General features: G+C 31.4%; 3 protein-coding genes and 1 long non-coding RNA gene across 4 annotated transcripts in view; 3 read left to right on the top strand and 1 right to left on the bottom strand.

The window, feature by feature from the left end:
- The window catches only part of LOC124541051, a 52,072-nt gene extending 45,228 nt beyond the window's left edge, over window positions 1–6,844 (top strand). The window contains exons 10-17 of the mRNA XM_047118858.1: window positions 2,870–2,992; window positions 3,070–3,245; window positions 3,499–3,632; window positions 4,362–4,501; window positions 4,682–4,763; window positions 4,960–5,104; window positions 5,381–5,594; window positions 5,778–6,844. Of these exons, the coding sequence (XP_046974814.1) occupies window positions 2,870–2,992; window positions 3,070–3,245; window positions 3,499–3,632; window positions 4,362–4,501; window positions 4,682–4,763; window positions 4,960–5,104; window positions 5,381–5,594; window positions 5,778–5,929 (1,166 nt within the window). The 3' untranslated portion in view covers window positions 5,930–6,844. The remainder of the gene's footprint in view (window positions 1–2,869; window positions 2,993–3,069; window positions 3,246–3,498; window positions 3,633–4,361; window positions 4,502–4,681; window positions 4,764–4,959; window positions 5,105–5,380; window positions 5,595–5,777) is intronic.
- Window positions 6,845–6,905: 61 nt separating this feature from the next.
- Window positions 6,906–8,207, bottom strand: LOC124538144 (putative lipoyltransferase 2, mitochondrial). The gene is made up of 3 exons (XM_047115121.1): window positions 7,913–8,207; window positions 7,437–7,649; window positions 6,906–7,297 (listed from the first exon to the last, which is right to left on the bottom strand). The coding sequence occupies exons 1-3, from the start codon at window positions 8,067–8,069 to the stop codon at window positions 6,957–6,959; spliced, it is 711 nt and encodes a 236-aa protein (XP_046971077.1). The 5' UTR covers window positions 8,070–8,207; the 3' UTR covers window positions 6,906–6,956.
- Window positions 8,208–9,059: 852 nt separating this feature from the next.
- On the top strand, window positions 9,060–9,637 carry LOC124542242. The gene is made up of 2 exons (XR_006967314.1): window positions 9,060–9,438; window positions 9,607–9,637. It is a non-coding gene; the product is annotated as an uncharacterized LOC124542242 (long non-coding RNA).
- A 143-nt stretch (window positions 9,638–9,780) lies between these two features.
- LOC124540017 (zinc finger MYM-type protein 1-like) lies at window positions 9,781–12,200 on the top strand. The gene is made up of 2 exons (XM_047117418.1): window positions 9,781–9,934; window positions 10,354–12,200. The coding sequence occupies exons 1-2, from the start codon at window positions 9,781–9,783 to the stop codon at window positions 12,198–12,200; spliced, it is 2,001 nt and encodes a 666-aa protein (XP_046973374.1).
- The last annotated feature ends 1,938 nt before the right edge of the window (window positions 12,201–14,138 follow it).

Below are 14,138 nucleotides of genomic sequence, written 5' to 3'. Positions count from 1 at the left end.
ATTCAGATGTTGTCAAGTATCTCATATATATTTTTTATCCATAAACTAAGTTAACTGGATTTCTATGAAAATGCAACGGTAGATTATCTTTGACGTCTTCTATAAATAAAGTTGCCGTAACTGTTAATGCATTCTGAAGTTGTTCTAACTTACAGAACCAAGTGAGTTTTTCAAATAGAATAATTAATTAAATTGACGTAAATAAGATATGAATTGTTTGTAAATTCAGTTTTTAAATATTCGAATAAAATGAATCGTTCTTTATTTTACTGTGAAATCTATAATTAAAATAAATATGAATGTTAAATAAAATCCGTTGAACAATTAACAATTAAATTGTAGAGTACGCTGAGTGTAATAGTCTTAATTTTAAAAGCGATTAGATTGTATCTCGTTACAATCGTCATTCCATATACAGAGAGAATAGAATAACTGTTATACTTAGTTAAATAATAGACCAATAAGATTGTATAGCTATTCATAATCCGTAACTTTAACATACCTAACGGCGAAATAGTTAAAGTTAACAAAATGGGGAATTTTCTTTTGTAACGCGATGATCGTTTGTATAAAAACGACGACTAACCTACTTTCAAATGTAAGGTGATTTCAAAAGATTTTTTGAGCGTCGAAAAAGATGATAACAAAACTATTGAGGTACGAATGTAATATAATCATCCGATAGCGTACGAAAAATGGTATCTTTTAGAGCAAAGCGGTCTATAAATAAAAATCATGACTGTTTTGTTCACTCGTCGCTTTTAAAGAGATTATTTTGAGGTCAGCTGCGACATTATTGAACAAAAAACATATACCTCATTCTTCTTTAATAAAAATCTATGTTCCTATCGTGGTCAAGAATATTTCCTTAAAACTTTAAATATTAAAAATATGTATTTTAATCTTATAGAGTCCTCCGTGTTATAAGCGTGGGAAAAATTCATTTCAGCTACTGAAGCGTTGCAAACAGAAAAAGCAGTAATGTCATCGACATTCATTTAGAAAATACAAGCCTGAGAATAGGTTTTACGTGCGCAACAATTATAATAAAAACTTTGTAACTCGGGGTGTCCATTTGATAGGTATTTCTGTAATATTTTTTCCACAGAGAACAATAAAAGATTTCTTATATAAGGCATTTTGTCAATAAATATTTCTTCAATATTTTCACAAGATAAGGTATGAACAAATCAAATATACTAAGTAAATGACTATTTTTATTTTCAAATATTTTTAAAACGAAGTGAAATTGTCAAATAAATTTAATAGTTAAATGTTCCAGTAACATTACATTATTATTGATGATAAATATTTCTGGTGATTTATTTTTCATACAAAAAATATCTCCCGTTTGGATGAGTTGTATATTTTATTTCTTATTTGATATTACTCGCGGTAACACCCGAGTTTAAGAGTTATACAAACATACTTAGGTATTTGTCTATTTCATAAAGTTTGGTGTATTAGTTAACATAAATAATTATCTGCTTCTTAAATTTGTAGATTAGTTTATAAACTTTTTGCACCTGAAAAGATTACAAAAACCATTTTTTCTGTAATGACTAGAAAAATATTTAAATCGGAATAGTAGTTTCTGAGACTAGCACTTTCCACCATACAAATTCTCCACGTTTATAACATAGATTAATGCAAATCATCTTGTATTTATGTATAATGTATGCAAATTACTTACTATAACGTAATATTTATTGTTCGAAAAAATGTTATAATCTTCAGTGAATTTTTCACATATTAACGATGCAATTACATTATTTCTTGTTTTATTGCATAATAAAAAAATCTTCAACAATAAAAATAATTATACGACATTTTTATTATTGCTAAGTGAACGTTTGATAAAAAATTAATACATTTGAACGGTTAATTGAGTCTTAATTTAATTTAGAATTTCAAACCCATTTTCGTATTTGAAAATGAATTGAAATTGTAAATCATAGCGTTCATTTTTGTTTTTGTATAAAATATCGATGTTAGGGTATATTTTAAGTAACGCTATAAGTAGCTCAGGTCTTGTTTTTTGGTTTTTTTTTTTTTTAATGATGATACTTTGCCCTGGCCAAAAGACAGACCTTTGTCTGACCGGTCAACGGCCTAAATCGCGTAACGTCATTTGATTGGCTGGTGACATGGCTTATACGAAACATTGACATCAAGCTAACGAATCGATTCGAGACGGTTCACGAGCCAGCGTTCCGCTTACTGATTCTGTCATTAGCACCCTTTATTTTACAGTTCTTCGACAACGGAAATTCTGAAACAATGTTGCTAGATTACTTTTTATTTGATTTCCAAGTAAAAAGTCGCTACCTACTTCCATTACATTCACTAGATATTTTCAATTGTATTCCGAATCGTGTTCTTCAACGGGTATACCTACATATACATGTATTATATGAACAGTGTTCTTTAATGAATATTTTCTGTCTGTCTGTGTGATAAGCTGTCTGATAAGTGTCTCTGTGTGAGGTACGAATATTATAATGATTTCCGTTGATGTACGCAACGTCAGAATAATTTAAACTGGCGACATGAAGTAAATCACAATATAATGGCACGTTAAAACAACGATGGTGTTCCGTGGTATTAACCCAGAGCGAATGTAAAAGCTTTTAAGTATGCAGTACTTATCAATTGCGTGTGAAAAATCTAGAATTGCTCGAAGCGGCGAGCTTTACGTTGCTCAGTAATTACAGTACCCACGTTACACTTGGAATCGTCCATTGCCGCAATCTTCTATCGATTATGATCGTACACGTCGAACGCATCCGTTTGTTGCTAATCAAAGTTCTAAAAATAAATCCAAGCCTTAAAAAGTCTCGTAGTTAAATGCTTTGTATTCTATTTGTAGAGCCAGCTGCCAATCCGAGCGGGGAACTGCCTGTCACAATAGAACATCATCAAGATACTAACATGTCTAGTAACCTGACGAGAAATGACGCCAATTGTGACAAGACTGGAACCTGCTACGACGGTAATTACCTATCAACGAGAACTTGTAATTTTCTGCATCCAGTCGATGCTAATGACTAATATTGGTAATTATTTCAGTCTCCGTCCATTGCAAAGATACTAGAATTGCCGTGCAAGTTCGTACGAACAAGCCTTTCAACGGGAGGATCTACGCTTTGGGTCGATCGGAAACATGCAACATAGATGTGGTTAATAGCGATCTATTCAGATTGGACCTCACAATGGCTGGACAGGATTGTAATACGCAGAGCGTTGTAAGTTCATTTAATTAATTGGATTCATGTATTCGATAGAAAATCTTTAACTGGCATTAAAGTTTGATCTGTAAATTAATTTGATATTATATATTATAATACTGTATTATGTATTTGTTTATATTAAATCTTAAATAATGTACATTAAGAAATTTTTTCAAAAACTATATTAACGTCAAAAATATTACAAATTTAATAAAAATATAATACGCTAAATATAAGAATAATTCTAACATTATCTGTATATTTTAAGACTGGAGTATATTCCAACACCGTCGTACTCCAGCACCACAGCGTGGTCATGACGAAAGCTGACAAGATCTACAAAGTGAAGTGTACATACGACATGAGTTCGAAGAACATCACGTTTGGAATGGTGCCCATCAGGTCGGTAACAGTACTTCGGAATAATAAAACCGTATTTAAAACAATTCAAGCCAACGATGCGAAATAACTATGACAAACGGTTAGACATAAACGTACTTAGAATACATATCACTTAAGACATAGTCAAAACTTTCACAGTGAAATGTGCCGTGAGAAATAAATCCTCGTCAACATTTTGTGACGGTTCTATTTATAAATTTCATATAGTATGAATTTCAAATACATAAATGATGTATAAACTTGGTCTTTAAGAGCCTGCAAAGTAATCCACATACCAACACATGTGAACACGAACATAAAATTCAATTGACCCAATATCGGTTCTGAATTATACATAAAACAATTAGATTCCTCTACACCGGTGCGGAATGTGAGCGTGATAAGCATAGTCAATAGCTTTTCTACTCCGTATGGATTTTTAATAGCCTAAGTCGAAGTGTGATACAATCATGATTGCTGTCAATGATTCCAATATATGTATTTAAACTGGCATTACACGTCGCAGCTTCGATCGCGGAAAGTTAAAGAATATAAATAGCTATTTATATAGGATACATTCATCGATAATGTATAATCAATGGTGCCATTATGTTGCAACTTTGCCATATTTATTTATGATGCAAATAATAAAAAAATCTATAAATGTCTTAGTGCAGGAAAAAAGTTGAGGAGAATGTGTGTCTTAATTATAGATATAGTTATTAATAATATATATGTTTCCCAAATCAGAGACCCGGAGATGATTTCTATTACTGCGGCCCCCGAAGCCCCACCACCGCGCATCCGTATCCTGGACAGCCGCCAACACGAAGTGGAAACTGTTCGCATTGGAGACAAGCTCACTTTCCGCATCGAAATTCCGGAAGACAGTAAGTTAATTTTGTTACTTATAGAGGATAACTTTGGATATGAAGTTTTTTTTACAAAACAATCTTGGCCAAAAGTTAGTATACAAATAACTAAAATGATTAGTTTTATACAAAGGAGATTAAATGTCTTTATTATATGATTATTTGACACAATTTTTAAATATTGTTTTACTTTTGCAGCTCCTTATGGCATATTTGCACGCAGTTGTGTGGCGATGGCAAAGGATTCCAAGAGTACTTTCCAGATCATCGACGACGAAGGGTTTGTATTTATAATTTAAATAAAAATATTGAATCGATGTCATACCTGAGACTTTGTCTAAAAAGTATTAGCTTTAAAAAACAATTTAGTGTAATAGTGTACGTGTTATGACTATAACTTATTTGCAATATTCAAGTAAAATTTTTAATGTACTTAATTTTGTATAGAGCTAATAATACTAATTTTATTTTTACAGATGTCCAGTTGATCCATCAATATTCCCCGCCTTCATTCCTGACGGTAATGCGCTTCAATCTGTGTACGAAGCCTTCAGGTTCACGGAATCCTATGGTGTTATATTCCAGTGCAATGTGAAATATTGTCTGGGTCCATGTGAGCCAGTAAGTATTCATTTACATCTTTACATATTTTACCTTGTTTATACAATAAAATAGTCATATCAATAGTAATATCAAATCGGTACTTAGTTACGTCGATTTGTTTAATAACATGTGATAAAATAAACGACCATAACTGTTCTTAGTAAGTCAGCACTCGTAGTAGGCATTATTCAAGCATTCTATTCTAAAATTATAAAGTGAAATAAACTTTACGATAACATAAAAAAGTTTTCTTAATAGTTTTTACTAAATCGTTTTCAACTAATTATTTTTCAGGCTGTTTGCGAATGGGGAAGAGAATCAATCGAGTCTTGGGGAAGAAAGAAGCGTTCGTTGCCTCACAATGAGACAGGTGAAGCCCATGGTCAGGAAGAAGATATGAACATATCTCAAGAGATCCTCGTCCTAGACTTCGGCGATGAGCGACAGAGCACCGACTTCCTCCGTTCAGATAAGCCTGGTGGAACTGCGAGTGAAACGAACTTTGGAGGTCAGTAACTTATCTGCATTATCTGCTGTTTTTATCTAGTGCAATGTAGTTAAAAGTAAAGCTACAAGGTATACAATTACTACCTTACTATTATTTTGTAGATCTACTTTTGAATTTTCTGTGTGATTGATGGTATATAAACTTTTTTCTAATCGAAATTACTTTGTTTTGGTACATTTGCAGAGAAAACAGTGACAATTGTGGAGCCGTGTCCCAGCAAAGCGTCGGTATTGCTGCTCGGCGTGGCATGCGCCCTGCTGGTGCTACTGTATATCGCCACCATCTTCTGTTACTACATGCGGAAGTGGCTCGCACCACCCAAGCATATGTCATAATTTCCATCACATCACATATCTGTGGTATACAAGTATTTTGTAACGTTCCAACGCTTTTATTTTTACTGAGGAACATGTGATACAAATGACTGATTCGAAATTCCACGATGTCACGTTCATGTCATTATATCCGTCCATTTATAGTTAAGAATCGTGGTGAAAATTTTTCGTGTGTAATGTAACCACCGCGTGTCTTGCAACTACCTGATGGTAATCGATTGCATTTAAAAGCATTTATTAATTATAAGTAGGTATACGAATATAGGTACAACATGTGGCTAATACTAATTTTTAAACGATGCTGTAATGCGTATGTTACATAGACACATCGATTTTTAATTTAGGATATAATTAGGATTTAGGAATAAATTCAGAATTGCATTTATTATCTGGTAAGCTAATGCTGGGTCGAATTCATTATTTGTGTTTGGAATAATCCCCGAAAATTTCATATAACATTTGGCCAAGAATTTAAAGGGATTATTCTGAATTTGAGCAATTGGTCAAGTTGCGGAATTAATTGGCGGAGTTTTAGATAAGTATTAATATTAAGTTGAAATATTTAACGTAATTGTGTCCATTTATGTCTTGTATTGATGTTTTAGTAACTTTTATATACAACTTTTTTGAATGTGGATTGATGGAAAATCTTGTAAATATACTGTTATCTGTCAGTTTAGGCGCTAACAGTTTTATTTCTATGACTCGTTGAACTTTCAGTTGGGTTCTGTTGAAATGTGGCCTAGGTACAGAAGTATATTATGTATTCTCATACAATTTTTTTTGACATTTGACATGACAATAACAATATTTCTCTTAACCCAACTTGAGACTTCTTCTTTATTTATTTAGAATTACTTAACACCTATTTATTTTTTATTTTATTTAATAAATGAAATAAATTTGTACAAATCATTAGATCTTTTTATTTCAACAAATTTTATACCACTATAAATCACTTAAAATTAAACAACAACTAGGAACATACTATTCAACCATATTAATAACAATTGTGATAATAGTAATATTATTCAATTAACAAATTACTATAAACACTACTTAAAATTTCTTGTTGAGTGTCTGTCTCCAGCTCCTCAGACTTACAGTCAAATACCTTTTCAAAATGATGTAAAAATATTGGTGTCATTTTATCTATACTACATAAATTACCAGTTTCTTTTGTTAAGGAGGTTACACCCTTATCTTCAATACCACAAGGTTTTATATGCTTAAACCATGACAAGTCATTGTCACAATTTAGACAAATACCATGGGTGGTGACATATCTGGATGCGTGGATACCTATTGCTGCAATTTTATTATCCTCCACCCAAACTCCTGTATGGGGAGATCTGCCTGCTGTTATACCTAAAAATAAGAAAAAAGAAAATGATAAACCCCATAAGGTTACTTTAAAGAATAAAGCTGCATATATTATAAAGTAATTGATAATTAGCTCTAGTTTATATATATTGAAGTTAGTACGATTCGACTATAAGTTACTTACCTAACTCTTTACACATTTGTATTATGGTCTCTTCTAGGCTATTGACATACCACTTGACACTTGGCTGGAAGTGTTTTAAGTTTATTATAGGATATGCTACTAACTGTCCCGGTCCATGGAATGTGATGAGACCTCCACGATTTGTCTTACGGAACTCAGCGCCCAAACTGCGTAACCTTAAAATCTCTTCTTTTGACGTGTCATCTCTGATACCTTAAACATAATTTAAAACATTATTTTGAAGTTCTGATGAGAGCTTTTAATGTATGTTAATTATATATTTCTGATATTAAAGTTATTTTCTGTGAGTTTATTCAATGTATACTAGTGTTTTAGATTTACAAATACAGCGTTTTGTTTTATATTTTATTCTATATGTAACAGTAGTAATTATTCCATACTTCATAATTATTGCATTGACATAGATATTTATTGAATTGATAGAAGATAAATAAAAAGTGAGGTTACATTCTAACCGACTGTGTAAACAGGTTTGTGTTCAACTAGTAACAAAGTGTCATAGTTTTTAGTTAATCCTTTTCTTATTGAATCCAAATGCTTTCGTGCTATATACGTCTGGATCGTAAAAGCCGTATCGTAACTCATAAGACCCAATTTCCATACTTTTACCATTTTAAAATTTATGACACAATTACATAAATGATAAAATGATTTTCAAGTAATTTACAGATTTCTATTAAGTACAATTAATGATTTATGTATATTTTTTATTCATATTATATAAATAAAAATTAAAAACAATGCTATCGAAAAAAATTAAATTTTTTTTGACATTTCTAAATTTTGACATTGACATTTGATGACCTAAAATGAACACTCACTTTTACTGTACCTTAAAAATTACAATTATATAGGTAAATATTCATAACAAATGAAGTTTAATAAAATTATACATTATATATTTATATTTAAAACGAAATAAATGTCTTTATATTTTTTTTCCTGTTTTTATATTGACATCTATCGTCAAAATGTACACAATACTTATCACTGTGTAGTTATGATACAGATGTCGCTACTGAATACTAGATAGCGCTGTCAATATTTTATTTAATAAATGATCTTCGACTGCTAAACTATGGGATCACAACATAACTTAACACATCTTTCAGCCGGCTTAGTCCTCTCGGGTACCCTGTCCGTAGGGCGGTGTTTCGTTCATTACGTAAACCAGCTGTTGAGATAAACATTGTATTTATAAATTAAAAAGCGCCTTAATTTTATGAAATCAGGTTTTATATGTTTAACATAAATTGATCAAATAGTATTTTGCGCAGTTTTCGTAGGGTATGCAATATTAAAAGTGAATATATAATTTTGTCGGTCTAAAGCGCGCTAATACTTTTGAATTATAACTCGTATGGTATCACCGGCGTTTTGTCCGAATGTCTTGCTTGGACAAAGTTTTAGTGAGATCAGATCTGTGGGGTTCTTTAAAACGATGACAACAGGGGTAAGTTAAAGATAAATCGCAAAATATATCATTTATTTTTAAGAATAAATTACAAATTTTACTGAACGTCATAAAATATTGAGAATATAGATAAACAGGGGCGGATCTACTTAAAGGCTTTTTGGGCTGCAGCCCAGGGCCCCGCGAATACAGAGGGCCCCCAACCGAACTAAAACCAAAAGACGATATTGTTAATAATAAAAATTAACTAGAGTTAAAAAAAAAATCCGATCATAAGGTTGGCAACACTGCGATCAATCAGCTCGTGTGCGCGCGCATCTATCAAACGGAACGGGGAATTCCCTGTCGCTTGTTTTCGGTCGGACGCCATTTTGTTATTTTACCGCACTTCTGCTATCGTCGACTATATTAACGAATTGACTTTGTTATTGTTGGAAAGTGTTTAGTGGGTGTTTAGTTTTTTTGTGATAGATAGCTTAAATGTTATAAGGACCGAACCTTTCTTTTAATTTACTAAAATTGAAAATATTCAGCATAACTAGTCTTCCTGCTTTTAATAGGCAGTAGGTAAGTAAAAAGAATTATGAAACATGACTTTTTTATTTTTATTACAGTTTTTAAAACTAAATAAATCAAACTCATTCGATATTTAATTATAATTTGTGAAATTGCTACACTCATTACAAAGTAGGTATTAAAATTAAAAATTCTATCCAGTTCTTTGTTTATTTACAGAAAAATATCCTTTTTTACAATATGTCTGCTAGAAAATATAAAAGTGGAGCTGAAAAAAGAAAATTACAGTTTGGTCGAGAAAAAGAAAGAAATAAATGCGCAAAAATTGAAACTTTTTTTAAATCAGAACATATAAACGCGAATGAAATAGCTATAAATCCTTTAAAAAACGTAATGGAAGGTATTTTATGCGAAGACAATCTTATTGAAGGAAGCAAAAAATCACAAAACCAGGAAAAAAATACCAACGATGAAAATGTGCAATATCTTGACTTCCAACAACCCTCTGGTTCCTCTAAAAACGAAATTGGTGTTCAGCAAAAGGAAGGTAATACCGATACCGATGTGGAAATAAATTTAGAAAATATTAAGTTGGAGTTTGAAAAATATGTTGACGTGGGCTTGTGGCCAGATTTGCTAAATAATGATTTTATTAATTTCGTCCTCTCACATGAAATAACTGACTTTCAAAATAAAGATCGGAAGAATGTATATTCAGCTTCAATAAAGAAATATAAAGAACAAAACAGATCTTTTTCAAATAGATATTTCACTAGAAAAATGGCCAATTACTGGAAAGATCTTGGTTATGTTATTCAAAAAGGGTTGGTACTGTTTTTTGTTTGACTTGCAAACTTTTTTCTAAAACTCCTTCTCAATACTCAACCGGGTTTTCTGATTGGAAACACATAGGATTTTGTTTAGAAAATCACGAAAATTCTAATGAACATAAGAATTCAATGTTAGTGTGGTTGACACGAAAAGAAAATAAGTCTGTTTTAGACAAACAGCTTCAGGAGCAGTTAAATAAAGAAACAGAATATTATCATAATGTTCTAAAACGGGTTGTTGCAGTGCTAAAATTTTTGAGTATAAGAGGCTTAGCACTTAGAGGTTCCGAGGAAGTATTTGGTTCTCCACATAATGGTAATTTTATGGGTGCTCTAGAGCTATTGGCAGAATTCGATCCATTCATACGTGAACATATTGAACAACGAGAGCTGCGACCAAACCCTGTAATATCATATTTATCAAAAACAGTATATGAGGAAATAATTGAGATTATGGGTAAACAAATAATTAAACAAATTATAACTGAAATAAATAACGACGACACAAAGTATTATTCAATTATGATGGATTCAACCCCAGATCTGTCTGACGATGACCAACTTGTAATTGTATTACGATACTGTTTTCGGGGAAAAGTATATGAAAGATGTGTATCCTTCATTAAAATTAGTAGCCATACTGGCTTACATTTATTTAATATTCTACAAGCCTTTTTGGAAACAAATGGACTACTACTGGATAACTGCAGGGGACAGTCATATGACAACGCTGCTAATATGGCCGGAATCTACAATGGTGTACAAGCACTCTTAAAGGAAAAAAATAAATCCGCAGATTACGTGCCATGTGCTGCGCATTCCCTTAACCTAGTTGGTCAAGAATCCGTCAAGGTTGCAACCGAAATTATAAATTTTTTTGGAATAGTGCAAAAAATATACGTTTTCTTCTCTGCTTCGACCCATAGGTGGGAACTGTTAAATCGTGAAACAAAACTAAAATTTACGTTAAAAAGTTTAAGCCACACCAGATGGTCTTGTCACTTTGATGCTGTCAGAGCTTTGAAAAGTAATTATGACGGCATTATGAAAATTCTCAAAAGTTTCGGCGAAAATAACGATGAAAAAGTTGATTTCCGAAAAGAGGCACAAAATTTATTTAATAACCTGGCGAAACTAGAAACTGCAATTTTGATTGTTTTTTGGGAAGAAATTTTGGAGAGATTTAATGTAGTTAATAAAAAAGTACAGAGCCCTGGTTTAGACATTGGTAAAGGCAATAAGTTAATTGTGTCATTAAAAGAGTTCGTGAAAAACATAAGGCAAAAATCAGATCAGAAGCTAAAAGAATACGAAGAGAAAGCTAAAAAATTAAGTACTAGTGTGGGAACAGACTACAGTGACATAAATAAGAGACGCATTACTTCAAAATTTTCAGATAAATCTACAGATAAAGTCTTAGTAAACGGCGCAGAAAAATTTAAAAGAGACACGCTTAATGTTGCGTTGGATAAGATGATTATGGATTTAAATAATAGAAGCCAAGCCTATGAGACCTATAGCAAAAAAATTAAATTTTTAATGGATTTGCAAAACAAAAATCAAGAACACATAGATCTGGAAAGTGTACGTAATATTATTGTTTATTATCCAAATGACGTAGACGAACATTTAGTGAATGAGTGCATTCAGTTAAAATCTTACTTACTGCAGTCTAAGACAGAGTCTTACAACTCTTGCAGTGAAATTTTTTGGCTAATTTATGAAAAGAAACTTCTTGATGTTTTCCCAAATTGCTATACCATCTTAAAGATTTTTCTAACGATGCCGATCATTAGCTGTGAAGCGGAGCGTTCTTTCTCCAGGATGTCATATATAGAAAACAAATACAGGACAACAATGTCGAACAATCGACTAAATCATTTATCAGTTCTTTCGATAAATTGCGATTTAACAAAGAACCTACAGTGCGATGACCAAATAAAAGAATTTGCAGCACAAAAATGCAGAAAGGTTGTTTTATAATTTATATAACATAATCATTAATAATCTGTCAATTTATTTTGCAATAAATAATGTTTTAATAAATGAATAAAATATTTTGTTTTCCTATTCTCTTACTGTACTTAACATATATTACATATACCTACATCACTGCAGAAAACAGTTTCTTGTCAAAATAGCAATTAGTTGAGTAATTAGGTAGGGCCCTTAGGCAGTATTAGCCCAGGGCCCCACAAATTCAAGATCCGCCCCTGTAGATAAATACCTAATTAGGTTTTTAACACTCTAGTTCACGGTGATAAGTCGTCTTAAACTATTTTTTACTACTTAGTGAGTTTGAAAAAAATAATTCTTTCTGTCGCATTTATTGTTAAAACTATGTTATTATAAAATACTCGATTTCTGCTCTTCATGCTCATAGAGGCCGCGGTCCAATTTTTTTTTTTCATCAAGTTATATTGAATTAATTAATATTAAAAAAAAAAGATATTGTGTAATGTACAAATATGTAAACTTTGGTGTTGTCATATCTAAATATTTTACCAAATATCTATCAACCCATTTATTTATGTAAACATACCAATACTTTCCAACATTAAGTCATAATTGTAACTTTATTATTATTTTTTTTGCTTTTTTTAAATATTTTTAGCCTCTTTCCTAAAGAGAATATTGTTTAATTTTTAAAAATGATTGTTAGAGTATAGTATTTAAGAATTCACTCCAATAAAATCATATTCCTTAGAAATGCGGTATTTGAGACGGTAGGGGTGATATGAGAGTCCTTTGCGGTAGTCCTCGTTCAACTCGAGTAGTATCAGACATTGTTGCAGACAGTACAGGACACCTACCTACCTGATGGTTCAAGTGTATCAAACTTTAAGGCTTTTATAAATGTTTTAAAATAGATATAACTGTAGCCGTCATAACAAATACAACAGTAAACGATGAATGAATGATATACATTTTATTTTAAATGTTTATGATTTTTTATTGTAATACTTAAATAGAAATCTAAATCATTATAAAAACCTGTTGAATTAAAATCGTTTCGCATTCAAAAAGTCATTGTTATAATTATAAAATATCATAAATAAAAAAGTCTTCTTATTCGTTTCTTTTAAATCCAAAAATATATTTAACAGTTTTATAAGCACTTGGTTTTTTAATTATTAACAAGATTATAATCTTGTTAATAATTAAACACTACCAATACGGAACGGAAATTATACCGAGAAGTCCGGTATAAAATAAATGTAGAATATATGAATGCACCAAAACAAATGCTAACTTGGGCTTTTTGTGGCGATGTCTATTTACTATATATTTTGAATGTGTCTGTTTATTAAAAAAGAGTAGAGTAAGGATTAAAAACCGCTAGTAAGGTAAACAAGTGTCTAATAGGTGAAGCAGGAAGGCCGGTGCTTCCGTCCGGTCTATTTATAGGGTACAGGGTAGTGTGGGGTGCGCGTGCGCAGTTCGATTCAGTCTCAATTATGAGTCCTGTATTTAGTAAGATCTCCGAATTTATATAGTAAATGGTGGTGGTGAAGTTATTCTGTAGAAAAACATTAAAATATTATAAAAGTTATACGAGATATTTAGTACAATAAAAGTTTGTAACGTTATTAAATTCCATTTTCAATAAAAGTTAAATGTAATATTGTATATGTGTGTGTGCTGAACAAGAGTCAATTACACTTTTGAGAAAACAGCTTGGAGCTTATTCCACCGTGCTGCTTTACTTGGCTTGATGGATACATAGTATGTGATACTATTTAATCTACTTTATGTATGATGATTCCAAGATGTCTTCCCTCATCTTCTAGATTGAGATAAACGATAAGGACATGAATACTGAATAGTGCTTACTCCAATTTGAATTTAAAATCTTCTTTTGAGAATCTTATGTTCTAGCGATTGCATACTTCAGCATTCTCTAAATAAAGTTTAGGATTT

Source organism: Vanessa cardui, chromosome 2, assembly GCF_905220365.1.
Source record: "Vanessa cardui chromosome 2, ilVanCard2.1, whole genome shotgun sequence".
NCBI classification, from domain to species: domain Eukaryota; kingdom Metazoa; phylum Arthropoda; class Insecta; order Lepidoptera; family Nymphalidae; genus Vanessa; species Vanessa cardui.
This window is presented reverse-complemented; position numbering and strand designations above follow the sequence as displayed.